At 38.0% G+C, this 19,450-nt stretch overlaps 2 protein-coding genes and 1 pseudogene across 2 annotated transcripts; all 3 read right to left on the reverse strand.

Annotated features, from left to right (window-relative positions):
- Positions 1-187: 187 nt before the first annotated feature.
- On the reverse strand, positions 188-1,358 carry LOC149101209 (histamine H2 receptor-like). The gene has a single exon (XM_089276146.1). It carries the CDS (start codon positions 1,356-1,358, stop codon positions 507-509), a length of 852 nt encoding a protein of 283 aa, XP_089132272.1. The 3' UTR covers positions 188-506.
- Positions 1,359-6,041: 4,683 nt separating this feature from the next.
- LOC149101210 (octopamine receptor beta-2R-like) lies at positions 6,042-7,136 on the reverse strand (annotated as a pseudogene).
- A 3,820-nt stretch (positions 7,137-10,956) lies between these two features.
- LOC149101211 (octopamine receptor beta-2R-like) lies at positions 10,957-12,002 on the reverse strand. Its single transcript, XM_089276108.1, has one exon. The coding sequence runs from the start codon at positions 11,928-11,930 to the stop codon at positions 11,085-11,087; it is 846 nt and encodes a 281-aa protein (XP_089132234.1). The 5' UTR covers positions 11,931-12,002; the 3' UTR covers positions 10,957-11,084.
- Between the last annotated feature and the right edge of the window lie 7,448 nt (positions 12,003-19,450).

Consider the following 19,450-nt stretch of genomic DNA (forward strand, 5'->3'; position numbering starts at 1 on the left):
GAGGCATTTTTCTAAATTTCGTTATTTTCTTGTTTTTATTTAAGTTTTGCTTTAGAGCAGCTTTGGTTGATTTTTAGGACCAAAAATAATATTTTATTGTTCGCGTGATTATTATTTTATTTATTGATGTTTTCAGCGTGACACTAAAAGTTAAATCATTCCTGATTGACTGCAATACAAGCTAAGATTGCTTTAAATTGTGTATTCTGCATTTTATTTTCCACAAGAGCACAACAACTCTCGTTTCTACATTTTCACACATTGCTTGAGTATTTATTTCTTTAGTCATTATTAATTTTATTATTATCATTATATCACCACTTAAATTCGGTTATTCTAATAAATCAATCTTTTAAATTCTCTCTTTAAATTTCTGGCTTTTGTCTTTTGCAATTTATTTTCCACTAGAGCACTACCACTCTTTCGTTTCTACATTTCACACGTTGCTCGAGTATTTCTTTCTTTATTCATTATTAATTTTATTATTATTATCTTTATATCGCCACTTAGGTTCGGTTATTCCTATAAATCAATCTTTTAAATTCTTTCTTTATGTCCCTCTTGAAGATAGCATAAGCTAAAGGGTTAATGGCGGAGTTTAAAACAACAATAGGTACCTTATAGTGGAGATCATTGCACGGCTTGTCACCATTGAGAATATCTACAAAACTACAACGTAGAGCAATTGCGTAGCCAACAAGAAACACGCCTATTACAATTGCCATCATTTTAACAGCCGACTTCCCTTCAGTTTTACGCCGGACTTGATGATTAAACCGTAACTGTTTGGTCAGGATCCGGGCGGATCGGTCGTGTTTCCAAACGACACGTAACATGCATGCGAAGCAGAAGATTACAATAGCACACAACGGTAACTGAATAACTAGACAAAGCCAGCCGATAACATTACGGGCAATTGGCGTCGTTAAATTCCACCATAGTAATGCTGCAAGGAGACTAAATAGAGCTGGGATTACCCAAGATATGAGTAGCATTTGAATAACACGACGGCGCTTCATAACAGTCAAGTATTGTAAAGGTTTCTCGAGGGCAATATATCTATCCAGCACTAGACTACCCAAGTTCGCTACGGATGCGTAGACGAACAGCCACCTTAAAAAGTCTATACCGTCAGATAGCAGACCTTGTGAATCGCATCCACTCGCCATCTCGCAAAAGAAAAGTGAAGGAACTGCGCTCATCCCTACGAAGAAATCGGCCACTGCTAATGAAACGATGAAGGCATTCGTCTTCGTTCGAAGTCGTTGTTTCCTGCAAACTATGAAGATGACAAATCCATTTCCAGCCATTGTCAGGATTGAAAGAGACCAACCGAGAATCCAGAACCAGTTTTCCATTTTCCAGTTGGGTAGCTTGCTCTTGCTCAATAACCAGAATTAAAAGCCAAAAAGCGTTAGTTTTTACCACTCTTATATACAGGCTGTTTTACGCCATCTGGTCCCAGCTAATTATCATTCAATTTTCTTTAATTTAACTTTACTTACACACATTCAAGTGACATTTAACAAAGAGACAGACAAGTTTATGGATGGGCAACGTCGGTCATTTAATTTTACTTTCCCCTTAATTGAGGACTTTTTGTTCTTCTTTCTTCTGTTAGAGGCCAGGTATTGTCCTTTGCTCACGTTTGCATCCCAATATCATTTTTATAGGTGAGAAAAACAGCTTCTTTTTATCGTCACCTGTTCGCCTTTTAAGTACATCTTGCTGCTTTTGTTTTCAAATGACATCATTCAACATCAAATAAAATAGTGTCAAATACTCTTACCGGCTTGCTGAAAAACTTCAATAGAAATAATTAAATTATGGCTGTCCGACGCATCGATGGCAAATCCTACATTTCGGCATTGAAAGAATGTTACTTGCCTTAGTTTGAAATAACGGTCTAAAATTTCTACTAATTTTTGTTTTGATTTTTGTTTTTTGTTTTTTGTTTTTGTTTTTTTGTTTTTTTGTTTTTTTGTTTTTTTGTTTTTTTGTTTTTTTGTTTTTTTGTTTTTTTGTTTTTTTGTTTTTTTGTTTTTTTGTTGTTTTGTTTTTTTGTTTTTTTGTTTTTTTGTTTTTTTGTTTTTTTGTTGTTGTTGTTGTTGTTTTTTTTTTTGACGTTTTGACACACCAAATTTGATTTCGCTTAATTGGTTTGGCTAGTATCCAGAGCAATGAAATAGTGATGGCGTAATTACCATGCAATGCGTAATATTTTACGTTCCTACTTGCTAGTCAAATAACTTGTTGTTGAAGTTTTATTGGAGTCTATCGAGTCGACGTCAGTTCTTGTTGTACGTCTGTCAACTGAATGACAATAAAGTACGTCTATAACATTGTGAAAGAACCTTTGAATCCAAGAGCGCTTACCATTTGAATGGAATTTCCCGTGGAATTTTTTGGACTAATGGAACTGCAGTATTCCTCTCCAAGGAAATGGATCGGATTGAGCCGTACCATTTGATCCTAAGTTTGGAGATATCTGTGCGGGGGCCTAGACAACAACAAAGATGGCGGCCTAACTTGCTGTGCTGTTAGACGTTTTAGCAGACGATGACTTTGAAAATGATTTCTTTAGAGACGAGGAGGAGGACTTAATTCTTTTTGCTCCAGTATCCACATTTGCAAAGAGAAATTTGCATCGAATCCAGGGATTTTTTGAGCAGACGATACCTACGTATTCTTTGGATGAATTTAAAGCCCATTTCCTGTAGTGCTACAGCGGCGTTGCAAGAATACCGATAACAGTGGCGACGAAAAGAAACATCTGGCACAGCGATAAACGGTCTGCATCTGCAGAGATCCATCATTCGCCAACTTACATTTCTCCTCGGAAATGTTGCTGCAGGGAGCCTGGCATCAAGTTATTGACAAATGGTACGGAAATTTTCGGAAATTCCGGTTGAATCGCGAAAAAAGCAATATCTCGGAAGATATTACCTTTTTACCGAAAAAGAAACTTCACCGGAAAGAACCGTATCATTTGAATTCACACCGAAATAACCGGTTTCTCCATGCAAGTGTTAAGAGTCCCTGTCCATAAAAATGGAAAATAACTCGGCAAGGGTCGAAAATTCGATTTCGCTCATATTTTCATGGTAGATAGGCTAGGGCATGACAAAAACTACTGGATAGTTTTTTTTTTTTTGCAAAATATCCTTTTATTTCAAAGAAATATGCAAATCACCAACTTCCGTTAAAATTGTCATTTCACACACCATTTTATTAAGCAAGTTTGAGAGCCTCGCATGCAAAACCACATCATTCTTCCGTCTTTAAAACATTCAAATATTTTTGTGCAATGTTTAAATGTGTACTGGGTTGGTTTTAGGGAATGTTGCGTTGTCTTTTTGGGTGCAAAATAATTAAATTTCGAAGACATGTATTTCATTCACTTAAACGTACTTCGTGTATATCATTAATTTTCACCATGTGCGAAACCTTCAAATGGTTTAAGCTTCTGGTGGTTGAATCGCAGAAGGATGATCTACAGATTCCTGTAAAAATTTCTTTGGGCAAATGATTGTGGGCGACGCGAGAGCTTTTCAAAGTTCGTCAAAAATGCAAATATTTGACCATTCCCTCGTCAAATTTCAAGTTACGGGTTAGACGTATATTTTAGCATGCGCCACATGACTTGACCAATGTTAAGTTGAAATAGACACAGGGCTGATAATTTCGAAATGTTCTAACCTCATTTGCTGTAAAAGGCAGGTCAAAAGCCGATTTGACGTGTTTCTCTCACCATTCGTCGCACATAAAGCAGAAGTTTGCTTTTGTTTACATAACGTCCGATGTACATCGCCAACTGTCCACTTATTTAATGGTCGAATACCATGAATCTGTTACCCTCTTTCGACACATATGGTCACCACTGCATCTAAGTCAAAAACGGCTAAGTCATTTGTAGATAGTTGCTTGCTTTGCACTACACCAAAATATTACGTTTGATCGTCATGGTTTGATGGCTTGATCCTTGCTTGCAGCGGTTCCTTGTTCGTCACGCAATACTGTCATCCCATTTTAGGGGGTAGGGGGTAGGACAATTTCTATCCAAATACATAAGACTCCGTAAGGCTGGGAACCACTGGGAGCACACAATCGTGTTGAGTAGGAAGAGATTAAATTAAGAAATAAGAAGAATGAATAGTTTACTCGACCACCGCTACCTACTGGACCACCGCTACCTATATGCCCTGCGTAATACTGTAACGCTAAACTCATACCTAGGTCTTTTCGCGCTGTGTAATTATTTTTGGTTTACATGTAATACAGTGGGCTACCCCCGGGAAAATGGGTGGTGACCGCTTAATGGGGCTAGCCGCTTAAATAGAGGTTGGTGTACCTTGAATATTTAATTTTTCATTATCGGGTTATAAATTTCTTGGTGAACATGGAGTCAATTCAAGACAATCATGATAGACGTGTATTTGAATTATCACTCGTCATGCACCTTCAATTTCAGACCCTTATCTGCCATCGCCCTTTCCAAAACAAAGTGTTTAAATTTTGGGTGGCCGCTGAATAGGGGTAAAGACAATAATGAAACCCTTATCGGAACGACCAAATGGTGGCCGCGGAGGTAACCGGTCAATAGGTGTTTTATTTACAATATTTTACTGACAATAATTTTGGACTGTATTGACAACAGTCCTCTATTTTCTGTTACAAACATACCAATGCCTCACCACTAGGCAAATAAAATACACCAAATAAAATGGCATGGCCAGGGCTATTTACTCAAGTAATTACTTATTAAATTTAGTCTGTTTTTCTCATGAATTAGACACGTTGTGATTTCCTATTTTTATTTCAGCTAGTTCTTGCTTCATTGATCTATAATTTGTTTTATGGCGATTTTTTTTAAAATTCTAGTGAGTACAGGCACTAGCTTTATCAGCTGTTGTCTGAAACACCAAAACGTAGTCGTACAACAAACGTGATTTGGACCGAGGCCACGTACACCAAAGAATAGGATTATATAAATATGTACATGTTATTATATACATGAACAAACAGACGGACAATGATTAAATTGTTTCATTTATCCTGAGAGTGCTCTATACAAAATGGATCAAAATGGGCAGCATATGTGCGACGAATGGTGAGAGATCGACTAGAAACACGTCAAATCGGTTTTGGACCTGCCTTTTGCAACAAATAAGGTTAGAACATTTCGAAATTATCAGCTCTGTGTCTATTTCAACTTATTATAGGTCAAGTGATGTGGCGCATGCTAAAATATACGTTTAACCCGTAACTTGAAATTTGACGAGGGAATGGTCAAATATTTGCATTTTTGACGAACTTTGAAAAGCTCTCGCGTCGCCCACAATCATTTGCCCAAAGAAATTTTTACAGGAATCTGTAGATCATCCTTCTGCGATTCAACCACCAGAAGCTTAAACCATTTGAAGGTTTCGCACATGGTGAAAATCAATTATATTCACGAAGTACTTTTAAGTGAATGAAATACATGTCTTCGAAATTTAATTATTTTGCACCCAAAAAGACAACGCAACATTCCCTAAAACCAACCCAGTACACATTTAAACATTGCACAAAAATATTTGAATGTTTTAAAGACGGAAGAATGATGTGGTTTTGCATGCGAGGCTCTCAAACTTGCTTAATAAAATGGTGCGTCAAATGACAATTTTAACGGAAGTTGGTGATTTGCATATTTCTTTGAAATAAAAGGATATTTTGCAAAAAAAAAAAACTATCCAGTAGTTTTTGTCATGCCCTAGCTTATCTACCATAAGAATATGAGTGAAATAGAATTTCCGACCCTTGCCGCGGAATTAAGAATTTGTCTGATTTTTACAGGCAGGCACTCTTAAGCGCTCCAAGTCATCAGGCAAAACTAACAGACTCTTAAAAAATCACCTTCGGTTTTTCTTTTCTCTCTTTGTTTCTTTGCTTCTCTCTTCCTTTCTATCCTGTCATCTTTGTATTACTTCCATGATAACCATATTTTGATAGGCATGTTTTCAAAATGTGTAAATTTCCTGCTTTTATTAAAATTAGGGCAGTTTTTTTTTTTCTTTTTTTTTTTTTTTTTTAATTTTCAGGAGCTTTCATGATTATTTTACTGATCTTTGAGTCGTTTTTGATGTTTTTGACCCTAAAGAAAAATTAAGAACTCCAAAAATAAGGGACCCAAAATAACATTTCATTATTCGTTTGACCACTACGTACTTCTTAGCTTTCTTTCTCTCTTTATTCATTATTACTTTTTTATTCCTATTTACTCTTTGCTTACTTTTGGTTGTGCTTATAAATCAATCTTTCAAAGTCTTTCTTTATGTCCCTCTTGAAGATAGCATAAGATAAAGGGTTAATGACGGAGTTTAAAACCAGAATAGGAATTTTATATTGGAGATCGTGACATGGCTTGTCACCATTAAGAATATACACAAAACTACAACGTAGAGCAATTGCGTAGCCAACAAGAAACACGCCTATTACAATTGCCATCATTTTAACTGCCGACTTCCCCTCAGTTATACGCCAGACTTGAGGATTAAACCGTAACTATTTGGTCAGGATCCGGGCGGATCGCTCGTGTTTCCAAACAACACGTAACATGCATACGAAGCAGTAGATTACAATGCCACACAGCAGTACCTCAAGAACAAGGCAAAACCAAGCGATAATAGTAATGCTAAGAGGTGTTTTTAAATTAAACCATAGTAAAAATACCAAAACACTAAGCGTAATGGGGATTGCCCAAGATATGAGCATCATTTGAATGACGCGACGGCGCTTCATGAAAGTCAAGTATTTCAAAGGCTTTACTACGGCAATGCTTCGTTCCAATACTAAGCTGCACAAATTTGGAGCAGATGCGTACATGAACAGCCACCTTATAAAGTGTATTCCGTGAGAATCCAGACCATGTGGGTCGCATCCACTTCCCATCTCGCAGAAGAAAAGTGATGGAACTGCGATCATTCCCACCAAGAAATCGGCCACAGCTAATGAAACGATGAAGGCATTTGTTTTCGTTCGAAGTCGTTGTTTCCTGCAAACTATGAAGATGACAAATCCATTTCTAGCCATCGTCAGAATTGAAAGAGACCAGACGAGAATCCAGAACCTGTTTTCCATTCTCTAGTCAGACCTCTTGCTTGTGCTCAGTAACCGGTATTAAGACCCAAACAACGCTAGCTTATTATGTTTATATGCAGGCTTGTTTTAAGCCATCTGGTCTCAGCGAATTCCTCGGGCTTCCGAAGAAAACGCCCGAGGTATAAATTCGGCTCCATTTTTTTTTTTTTTTCCTTTTTGCGTTCAATCACAAAACGCAGTTCAACTACAGCGCTTGCGTGAAGTGTACGCGCATGCGTAGAATGAACCCTGCAGAGCATGGTTTAAAGCAACGGCCGCCTTCGTGGAAAATTCCTCACTTGATGAAAGCGAAAGAAATTCGATGGCTATTACGCTCAATGTACAAACGAAGTCACACACCGTTCGCGGTAGACCCACACTAAAACTTGTGGAGCGTTTTGGGAACGGGTCGGTCCGCGAACTTTACGAGAGATCAATTTACGAGCGATCCTTTACGAGTGAACCTTCTATCGAGAAATATCAAGCGAAACCAGCTATATCAAACGAGCTATCTCATATTATGTTTACATATAAACACAACCGTGTATTTAGACGTGATCAAGAACCCAGTAGAATACCAGAAGCTACTCTGAAACGTCTCAGACGAAAGGGCAGGAGACTGAAGGAATTTGTTTATGAGCGTATTCGTCTAAGCATACCGAGGTCCTCTTGGCTACGTCGTCATGTGAAGGTTAGAAGAGTTACAAAGAATGTTTGTAAGCTTCATACGAAAAGGGTAAGTTTAAATAAAGTTGTACAGCATGAGAAGACGTATTTGTTGAATTGTTCTGTGAGGGTATATCAAAGGATAATTAAATTGAAGTATAGAGCAAGTCGGTATTTATCAATGTTTTCTTGTAATAGACCCATGTGTCTTTATAAGAGTCAGACACACGTATCAAACTATTGTAAATTTCAACTGAGTTCAGATATAGAAAAAAATCCTGGTCCTATTCCAATGTACATTGACCCTAGCAAAACAATAACGGCACCATATAGCCAAGCTAATGAGTTGGTATTTGTACAAAGTTCAGGACAATAATATCACCATTGCGTTTACGATAAAAATGCCTTCTTTGGACAAAGTTCAGGACAATGTGTAAACACAAGTAGAATTATTCATGACTAGCAATAACGAAATTGCGTGACAACAGTGACAATCGCAATATGGCAGTCCCCTAAAGATAACTCCAGACGTGCGATATTGAAAGCCCGAGTTCACGCAGCCATGCGTCTTGTTGTCATTCAACTTCCTGCTTCCATAACAATGTACATAACTTTGATATAATCACGTGACATCTGACAGACGACATGGAAACTTCCTGGCTGCGCAACACTGGTCAATTCACTTTGTTATACCTCTCAACTCAAATACGTGTTCCGATTGGAGGAAAAGTGTCACGTGTCGTGGGTCAAAGCTCACTAACTCCCTAGGGCGAACAAAACTCACTAATTCCCTAGGGAAACAACAACTATCGACGCGCACGTGATCAGGTCGTGCTCCTTGAAACCGCGGCAAATTTGTGAGCCAGCCGACGTCAAGTAAACGATTTCTTCGCAGTTTTTTTCTATTCTCGAGTTGAGAGGTATAACAAAACACTTAATGACTGGTCCTGCGGGAAACAGCGAGTTTTGTTTCCCTTCGACCTCAATGTTCCCCTCGGCTTCGCCTCGGGAAGCATTGAGAGTCTCGGGGAAACAAAATTCACTGTGCTTAATATTCTCCGGTTTATTGAATGAAAATGACAATCCAAAAGAGAAAAGACTTTTAGTTAGAGGCACCATGTCCGCATTTTCGTTATTTTATTCTAAAAGAGTTGTTTTAATCGTCACCTGTTTGCCACAACGTACATTTTGTAGTATTTGTATTCAAATGACATCATTGAGCAGCAAATATAGATTAATGGTCTCAAATCCTCTTCATTTTCAAATTATGGTTGAGAACCAAAAGTGAATCAATCCTTCATTTTGGAAGTGACAGCAAAATGTTATAGCGCAGCCTCATACCCACATAGAAAAGAAAAGGAAACCCATGAATTGATCTTCTCATGGCTGTCATGGCTAGCGGTATTGCTCGTGGGCGCGTACGCACGACGGAGTTACCCAAGGTGGCACCCAAACTCAAGCTAATAGGTTGACAGAGACACGCACCCTTGGCTTATAGCGTCCTTTGCTGATATTGCACACCCATGTTATGGTCAATTGACACCTGACAAAACACGGTATCCGCTGACCAGTGTCCAGTGACCATATCGCGGGTTCAAGTTTAGAGTTTAACGAGCTCACGTGTTTTTAAAGTTGACCGCTTACCAAGTGCTGGTTTTCGATTGGATCGCGGGCTCATGTCAGGTTAACTTCTTGTAAACAGGGCGGGTTGTCCGGAAGCCGATTAACGCTAACCCAGGATTATAACAGTCCACCAAAGTATAAATTGTATACAAATGTTTTTCACTACTTTGTTTTGCGTATTTTGAGGAGCTTGAGATTATTTCAACTCAAAACAGAAGGCCAAACAACATAAACAGAAAACCTCAGAGTAGAGTTACAAAACTCAAATCAAAATTCTCGGTTATCCTGTGTTAGCTTCATTAGGCTTTGAACAACCCGGCCTAGCAGCTCCGGCTCCGCTTTTAGGCTTGGCTAAATCTATATATTATGTTCTTGGTTGAAATAATAACGGTGTAAATTGTACAGTATAAAATAACAATTCCTCCCTGACGATTTTGATTAACGCTTAATTTTAACACACCAAATTTAACATATTTTTATGAGTTTTCAAATTTCTTGGGCAATAAAATGTTGATTACGAAACCACCGTGCAACACGTCAAATTTTCCCTCCTACCCGGCAGATAACTTGTTCTCTGAAGAAGTGTTGTTGTACGTCTGCCAATTATATGGCAGTAAAATTACGTCAAGACGTTGTGAAGTAACTGGTGTTGCCGCCGCATTTAATTCTTTGTTATATTTTCCGTTTGTAGTCGCATTATTTCCGTCATCATCGCATTCTTCTCGTTCATCTCGCTTTCACGTTATCAATATTCTGTTAAGTTTTTTCGCATAATTTTGTTTTGTTTCAGTCTCCTTTTGAATGCGTTTTTCTAGTCTATTTGCGCATTTTCATCGCGACGTTACAGTCATCTTGTTTCATTTACCGCCTTCCGCCGCTTTCCTCTACCGTTTTCCTAGCCGTCCTAGTCATACAACGTTTGTAAGTATTACCTTTAGCTCGTTATTTCTGTTTCTTTTATTGTATTCGTTCATAACTTGTAATTTATTTTGCTTGTGGCAACCGCTCGCTTTTCATTGCTTTCTTCGCTTTCATCGTTTGTCACCGTTTGAATTGTACATTTCGTGGCATCGATTAAAGTACATGTAGCGTGTTGAACGTTTGACTACAATAACTGGCGAAATCACGATATGAGCCAAAGCTGGCGGACGCTCATAAGGAAAAGGCGTCTGTTTCCATTTTTTTCTTTACGCTCCAATTTTCGCATTTCTTTTCTTTCCTTCTTTTCTTTTCTATTCATTCCTTTCTTTTCAGTTCTTTCAAAGAGGCTTGAATTTTAAATTCCCCGCGATGATTTCAAACTTTTCTTACTTAAACAGCATTCAAGCTATGGTTTTCAAACTTTGTAACTTTCCCCTAAATGTATTGAGCAGTATATCAGTGTGGCCTTTACTTTGTCACGTGATCAGAGGTTTCTACGGTTCGCGCGTTAAGCTTAAATTTCTTTTCTTGTTTTATTTTATTATCTTTGTGATTTATTCTATGTAATTCTTCTAAACCATTTTGGGGCTGCTGTAACTTTTAAGAAAAATTCTTCCTCGGATGCTCTTTTATTTTTTTTATTTTTTTTCTTAAATTTTAATCAATTTTAACTCGCTCTTTTTACTGATTATTTAATATACAATACAGCTCCTTACACTACTGAATGTTTTTGTATTTCTTCACTGCTTGGTGAGTTAGTTACCTTTATACAGGAGTCTTTTAAACTGTTTCTTTATATCCCTCTTGAAGATAGCATAAACTAAAGGGTTAATGGCGGAGTTTAAAACAATAATAGGTACCTTATAGTGGAGATCGTTACATAGTTCATTGTCATCGAGAATATGCACAAAACTACAACGTAAAGCAATTCCGTATTTAATGAGAAACAAACCTAGTACAATTGCCATCATTTTAACAGCCGACTTTCCCTCAGTTTTACGCCAGACTTGATGATTAAACCGTAACTGCTTGGCCAGGATGCGGGCGGATCGCTCGTGTTTCCAAACAACGCGTAACATACAAGCGAAACAAAAGATTACAATGCTACAAAACGGTACCTCAAGAACAAGGCAAAACCAACCGATGATAGTAATGCTAAGAGGTGTTTTGAAATTAAACCACAGTAATGATACAAAAACACTAAACATAATTGGGATTGCCCAAGATATGAACATCATTTGAATTACGCGACGGCGCTTCATAAAAGTCAAGTATTTCAAAGGCTTTACTACGGCGATGCTTCGATCCAATACTAAGCTGCACAAATTCGCATCAGATGTGTACATAAACAGCCACCTTATAAATTCCATTCCGTCATAAAACAGATCTTGTAAATTGCATCCACTTCCCATCTCGCAAAAGAAAAGTGAAGGAACTGCGCTCATCCCTACGAAGAAATCAGCCACTGCTAATGAAACGATGAAGGCATTCGTTTTCGTGCGAAGTCGTTGTTTCGTGCAAACTATGAAGATGACAAATCCATTTCCAGCCATTGTCAGGATTGAAAAAGACCAGCCGAGAATCCAGAACCAGTTTTTCATTTTCCTTGCTCTTGCTTAATAGCTGCTATTAAAAGCCAAAAACCGTTATTTTACCACTCTTATACATAAGTTGTTTTAAGCCATCTACTCCCAGCTCATTATCATTCAATTTTCTTTAATTTAACCTTACTCACATACATTCAGGTGACATTAGACAAACAGACAGAGACGTTTATGGATGGGTAACGCCGGTCATTTAATTTTATTTTCCACTTAAGTGAGGATTTTTTTGTTCTTTTTTTCTTCTGTTAGAGGCTAGGTATTTCCCTTTGCATGCGTTTGAATTCCAATATCGTTTTTATAGGTAAGAAAACCAGATTGTTTTAATCGTCACCTGTTCGCCTTTACGCATAGCTTGCTGCTTTTGTTTTCAAATGACATCATTCAGCATCAAATAAAAGAGTCTCAAATACTCTGAGCGGTTTACTGAAAAACTTCAGTAGAAATAATTAAATTATAGTTGTTCGACGCTTCGATGGGAAATCCTACATTTCAGCATTGAAAGAATGTTACTTGCCTTAGTTTGAACTAACGGTCTAAAATTTGTACCGATTTAAACAAAAGCTCTTCTAAGTCGATTTGTTTTGACGTTTTGACACACCAAATTTGATATCGCTTAATTGGTTTGCCTAGTTTCCACAGCAGTGAAATAGTGATGCCGTAATTACCATACACCGCGTGATATTTTACGTTCCTACTTGTTAGTCAAATAACTTGTAGAAGTTTTATTGGAGTCTGTCGAGTCCACGTCAGTTCTTGTTGTGCGTCTGTCAACTGAATGACAATAAACTACGTCATAACATTGTGAAAGAACCTTTAAATCCAATTCATCAGGCAACTAACAGACTCAAAAAAAATCACCTTCGGTTTTTCTTTTCTCTCTTTTTTTTCTTTGCTTCTCTCTTCCTTTGTATCCTGTCATCTTTCTATTACTTCCATGATAACTATATTTTGACAGGCATGTTTTCAAAATGTGTAAATTTCATGTTTTAATAAAATTTTGCACTAGAGCAGTTTTTATTTAATTTTCAAGAGCTTTTATGATTGTTTTACTGATCTGAATAGTTTTCCAGGACCAGTTTTCCATTCTCTAGTAAGACCTGTGGCTTGTGCTCAATAACCGGTATTAAGACCCAAACAACGCTAGTTTATTTTGTTTATATGCAGGCTTGTTTTAAGCCATCTGGTCTCAGCTAATTATCATTCAACTTCCTGTTTCCATAGCAATTTACATAACTTTGATATATTCATGTGACATCGGACAGACGAAAGGGAAACTTCCTGGCTGCGCAAAACTGGTCAATTCACTTTGTTATACCTCCCAACTCAAATACGTGTACCGATTGGAGGAAAACGTGTCATCTGTCGTGGGTCAAAACTCACTAACTCCTTAGGGCGAGCAAAACTCACTAACTCCCTAAGGAAACAACGACTTTCAAGTCGCACGTGATCAGGTCGTGCTCCTTGAAACCGCTGCAAATTTGTGAGCCAGCCGGCGTCAAGCAAAGGATTTCTTCGCAGTTTTTTTTCTATTTTTGAGCTGAGAGGTATAACAAAACACTTAATGACTGGTCCCGCGGGAAACGGTGAGTTTTTTTTCTCCTCGACTTCAATGTTCCCCTCGGCTAACACAGCGGTCAAACTTCTGCGCATGTGCGAGCTATGAGCCAACTAAAGGCGGCCAAAATATTTTCATAACCTTGTTCTTTTCGTGGGTCATCGGCATCCTATAAATGACATTGTCCTTGTTATTTATATATTTGTTTGTGTTTTAGCTTGTAAAACGAGAGCTAACAGAAATAAGAGTTAAAAATTGTTCTACCTTCTGCTTGTTGCTTGTTCCTTTCCGCGGTATGTATTTTCCGTGCTTCTTGAATTTTTTGTCCGCCTCGACTTTGCATTTAGTGCACCAGTTTGTCCAAGGTTTGTAGTTAGGAAAAGATTTTCCCACCTGTTCAAAGACCTGGTACAGGCGGTTTGGGATCGGTATTTTGGCCAGCTATGCCCCCATGACGATGGACATGAACATCGTTTGCAGTTCGATTCATCTCATTCCTGTGCTTCAGACAAATCCAGGATCCGGACGGAATCCTCCCAGTCCTTGCCAAGATTTTTCCAGCTCGTCTGAGCGAAGCCGAATCACTGCAATTGTCTTTTTCTTCTCCAGTTTTTTCTTCTTTTACACACCGCTTGTCGTCCGTGTCCGGCGTCACGCATCGTGTGATTAATAAAAACAAACAAATGTATACTACGCCGTCAGCTCGTAGCATGACACTGGTTTTCAAGACTTATAAACTTTTTTGGTAAAGCTTAAAACAAAATGGTAAGTCAACAGAATACCGGTAACTTAAGGGGGTATGGTACCCTAAAATATGGCGATGTTCATGAAAAATTCAATTTCTTGGCAATACAAGACTTAAGACCCTGGAGGACTTGTCAAAAACATTTTGAAACGATCTTGTCGAATTTCCTTCCAGATGAGTGTGAAATTTAAGGAAAGTACACAGTGTTATAAGTTTTTTAACGTAGCAACGGCCATAGCAACGACTGTTTACTATAAGAACGTGACCAAAAATGTAGATTATTTTTAACTTATATGAACGAAACTATTTAGAAAAAACTTTTAAGACATGCACAACTCGATTGGTATAATTATTTCTGAAAAGCTTTGCCTCAAATTGCCATCACAGGCTCATTCATTTCCCTTATGAAAAGGAATATTTCCCACTACTGCGGTAACTTTTTACAAAATAGAACAACCATTGCACCCCCTCCCCCGAGATCCAATCTGCACCCCTGTGTGCATTTTTCTCAAAAGTTAACTTTTGTACCGACTGACTTCGCGCCAACATTTCTACTTTGCAAGGTTTTTAAGTAGAATTCCCGAAACTTGGGCTGATCAAAGACCAATAGTGTCGCGATGATATAAACCAAAAAAATCGTAACATTTTAAGATTTGTCACGTGACATGAGATGATTTGTCCACTGGGTGTGGTAAAAAATAAGGTTATTTCCAAATAAAGCTGTAAAAAGCACTGAAAATAAGAGTTAACTGTCAAAACTTAGGTTCATTGCACAGAACAAAACAAAAACTTACATGATATGCTTATTTGACAGTCAATTCTTGTTTTGTAAAAGAGCAGGAAGTGCTGGCGTCAATACTATAAAACACTACTTCAAAAGGCTGTGGCTGGTTTCCATAGCAACCATTTTGAATAAAACTCTAGAAATTTAATTTCTCTTCTTGAGTGCAATAGCACACAATTGATCTTTCTTCACCATATTTAAACAAACTTTTTGCTCCATTTGAGGGTACCATACCACCTTAAGTGGACCTTTGCTTGGAACCATTGCTTTACTTTTACTGACTTTACAAAGATAAGCCGCGTTCCCCCCGGTCTCACCTGAGCAGACTGGGTCTGAGAAATAGACACACATGACGTAGTAGCCTCGATGTCAATATATCGATTGAAGAAGTTCGATTATGCCACGTATCGAAAGCTTATTAACATGTAAGTGACAGAATGTCTTCTAAATAGCTGTTTTGGTGGTCAAAGGACATCATTTAAGTCTAGCGATCGGTAACTTGACATGCAGCATTCGAAGAACTAAATGTTTGCGGCAGTTGGCGATTCCAAGAGTGCTGTTAAGCGCTAAAAGATGGAAACTTCGTTTGCGACTGTGTCAGGCCAAAACAGAGCAGGTCTTAAAGCAGGTCACTTCAAGGGCACAAAAAAGGTATTTTGGCGAGTTACATGAGAAGTAGTAGGTACCGGGCCTATGAAAGTATGAATGTTTTGACCTGGTTTAGACTTATAAAATGCCTTGATTTGGCGGGAAGGTGCATTCCGTGTCACAACAGTATAGTTACCCATAATGCATTGCAAGATGTATGTGAAAATAAAGGCTGCTGTTAGCCAGGAACCAGAACAAGCAGAGTCAAGACTGTAGCATATTTGAGGAAACGAATGACCCCTTGAATTGCTCTGTCTAAAAGCTTTCCCCGGGATTGAGATAATTATCACAAACAATGTAAAATAGCGGCCTACACGAACTCGTTGGCGAGGTGGTTTTCGACGTAGCAAAATTCTGAACTTCGAAATTCTGTAGGTTTCTCAGAGTTGAAAATAGCCGAAGAAGGGTTTTCTGCCCCTGGAGAAAACAAGGAAAAGACAAAATAACGAACAAATTTTAAACCAAGGTAGCCGGGTTGATGATTAGAATTAACGCTACTGGACTATAGTAATTCTAGGAGTTGAGAATGTGGACTGGACTTGGAAATCCAAATCATCACTTTTTCTGCCTTATTTGGTTCACCTTCTGGATGTTTAAATGTGAGTTTCTATAGTTCATTGTGCTTAAACAGTGACCCAAAATCAGTTCCAGAGTGAAATTCTTATTCTGAACCATCTTTCTGGCAGATAAGTTTGCACAAACGTACAGAAACTGGTGTTTGAGGCTATTCCAAGACCCCCACCAGAGAACATAAATGTTTTCAAAAGCCCATTTTATCAAAAAAAAAAAAAACTACTGTGCTAGGTGTTTTGGAAAGAATAAGTTATATTTTATCGTATCAAGGGTATAAAGTGATGTTCAGTGTCGGATGGCACGTTTCGTGGTCATGACGTCACAAAACATATTTTCGTAAATAAGATAGTTTGCAAAAAACCTTTTACGTCAATCTGCTGTCGACGTGTTGCTTACGTAAAGGAAATGTTGATAATATGATACAACATTAACTAATCCGTTTTTAAAAGATTTCATGAATACTTTAATATTGTCACGTGACCTATTTCCTAACATTGCACGGATTTAATGCAGAATAGGCAAAATTTAAAACACGCTATGAAAAGCTCTTTGTAAAAGAAATTGAAAAATCACTAGTCTTACTCACTATCAGTTGTTTTTTCCGCTCAAACAGGGTACAAAGTTTTCAAATAATAACTAGTCACGTGACCAGGCAATGGAGCGTAAACTCTATTGGTGTTGCTCAACAATGTGAAACTATTACGGGTGTAGGTTTTTAGGCTAAATTATCATATATTTATCACTTTATTAGTGCAATGAAGACTTGTTATCGCGTTCAGGCACCCAGCATCTTATGCCTGTAGTTTTTCTAACGTATTTATACACAAATAGAACTGTTTCGTTCTCGAAGTGTAAATTCCTATTTTTGGCTACCTTAAATGACGTCAATAACTTCTACCTGCCAGTTCTTAACTAAAGCAAACATTTTTTATTGCTACTTACGGAAATCAACGTCAAGTGCATTTATTTTTTCCTTCAAAACAAATATATATTTCTATTTCTCAACTGATATGCTGACCCCAACCCTAACCCTAATCCTAACCCTCGCACTAACCTTAGCCCTAGCCCTCGCCCTAGCCCTAACCCTAAGCCTAACCCTAAAAGTTAACCATAACCCTAACCCTAACCCTAAAGGCTAACCCTAAGCCTAACCCTACCCCTAGCCCTAAGCCTAATCCTAAAAGCTAACCCTAACCCTAAGTAAGGTAACCTTTACCCTAATCGTACCCCTAAACCTGACCCAATTTTTTCAACTATTTTGTAAAAGCTTCCGTAGTTGTAGGAAATGTTCCTTTTCATGAGGGAAATGAATGAGCCTGTAATGGTAAATTAGGTCATATTGGGTGCCTTATTTACCTCACAAGGTCATTAAGCGTCTCCAGCAATGATATTTTTAGACAAAGGGCTAAATTTCCCTTCATTTTATGAAATATTGAGTACTTTTATATTCATTACGCAATAACTCAATGGGGGGCAGAATAGCAATAACGTGATAGTCATAAATCACAAGAGAGCTTTGTTTTACTTAAAATAATATATGGTAACTTTGGCATGGCATTTGCCATTTGCAATTTGTTCTGTGATAGACTAGTACAAACCGAAAGACCCTACAAACACTCAAAATGTCCACTTTAATTAACTTTGTGCCTGAAAAGTCTTAAGTTTTCCTTTTACCTACTTTCTTTTCCTTTTACAGATTTCTATGAACTTTTCAATTTTTTTTCGTAAATTTTGCGTGACACCGGTTGTTTTCCATGGTTTCCTTTAAATTTTTGCGTGGGAAATTGGCGCACGGTTGCCAAAAATGTACCCATTTGCGCATGCCCGACGTTTGACCGCTGTGTTCCCTCGGCTTCGCCTCGGGGAGCATTGAGAGTCTCGGGGAAACAAAATTCACTGTGCTTAATATTCTCCGGTTTATTGAATGAAAATGACAATCCAAAAGAGAAAAGACTTTTAGTTAGAGGCACCATGTCCGCATTTTCGTTATTTTATTCTAAAAGAGTTGTTTTAATCGTCACCTGTTTGCACTACGTACATTTTGCAGTATTTGTATTCAAACGACATCATTGAGAAACAAATATAAATTAATGGTCTCAAATCCTCTTCATTTTCAAATTATGGTTGAGAACCAAAAGTGAATCAATCCTTCATTTTGGAAGTGACAGCAAAATGCTATAGCGGAGCCCCATACCCATATAGGAAAGAAAAAGAAACCCATAAATTGATCTTCTCATGGCTGTCATGGCTAGCGGTATTGCTCGTGGGCGCGTACGCACGACGGAGTTGCGCAAGGTGGCACCCAAACATCCAGCTAATAGGTTGACAGAGACACGCACCCTTGGTTTATAGCGTCCTTTGCTGATATTGCACATCCACGTTATGGTCAATTGACACCTGTCGAAACGCGGTATACGCTGACCAGTATCCAGTGACCATATTGCGGGTTCAAGTTAAAAGTTCAACGAGTTCACGTGTTTTTTAAAGTTGACCGCTTACCAAGTGCTGGCTTTCGATTGGATCGCATGTTCATGTTAGGTTAACTTGTTGTAAACAGGGCCGGGTTGTCCGGAAGCCGATTAACGCTAACCCAGGATTATAACAGTCCACCAAAGTATAAATTGTATACAAATGTTTTTCACTGCTTTTGTTTTGCGTATTTTGAGGAGCTTGAGATTATTTTAACTCAAAACAGAACGCCAAACAACATAAACAGAAAACCTCACAGTAGAGTTGCAAAACTCAAATCAAAGTTCTCGGTTATCCTATGTTAGCTTAACTGAGAAGGCTTTTGTTCTTGGGCCATCGTAGTTTAACGAGGAATAAAACACAAATAGCGGTGATAAACATTAAACTTACGCATTTTAATAACTTGACGTTTCGTATGCTACGCAACATACATTTTCAAAAGTGGAATAAAGACCATTACAAGTTTTGAAAACTATATATGAAATGTAAATAAGGGGTGTTACCGAATTTGCTCCTCCGCTTTCCTGCTTAAATCTTCCCTTGATGACCTTCGCAAACTCCTGCTTCAAAATGGCTACCCACAAGGTACTATCACTTACATTTCATACGGTACACAGTGACCAAATCTCTAAGCGTCTGAAATCATGTGTATACAATTTCTGTTCATTTGTCAATCTTAAGATAATTTTTCAAAGCACTCGCCGAATCAAATCTTTCTTTCAATACAAGGGCCGTCTAAATCG

This window comes from Orbicella faveolata, unplaced genomic scaffold (assembly GCF_042242905.1).
Source record: "Orbicella faveolata isolate gen_17 unplaced genomic scaffold, um_ofav_v1 contig_4, whole genome shotgun sequence".
Classification (NCBI taxonomy): Eukaryota; Metazoa; Cnidaria; class Anthozoa; order Scleractinia; family Merulinidae; genus Orbicella; species Orbicella faveolata.

What these genes read in the sequence shown, in the direction of transcription:
- LOC149101209 (XM_089276146.1), bottom strand. Translation starts at nt 1,358, where the DNA reads ATGGAAAACTGGTTCTGGATTCTCGGTTGGTCTCTTTCAATCCTGACA.
- LOC149101211 (XM_089276108.1), bottom strand. Translation starts at nt 11,930, where the DNA reads ATGAAAAACTGGTTCTGGATTCTCGGCTGGTCTTTTTCAATCCTGACA.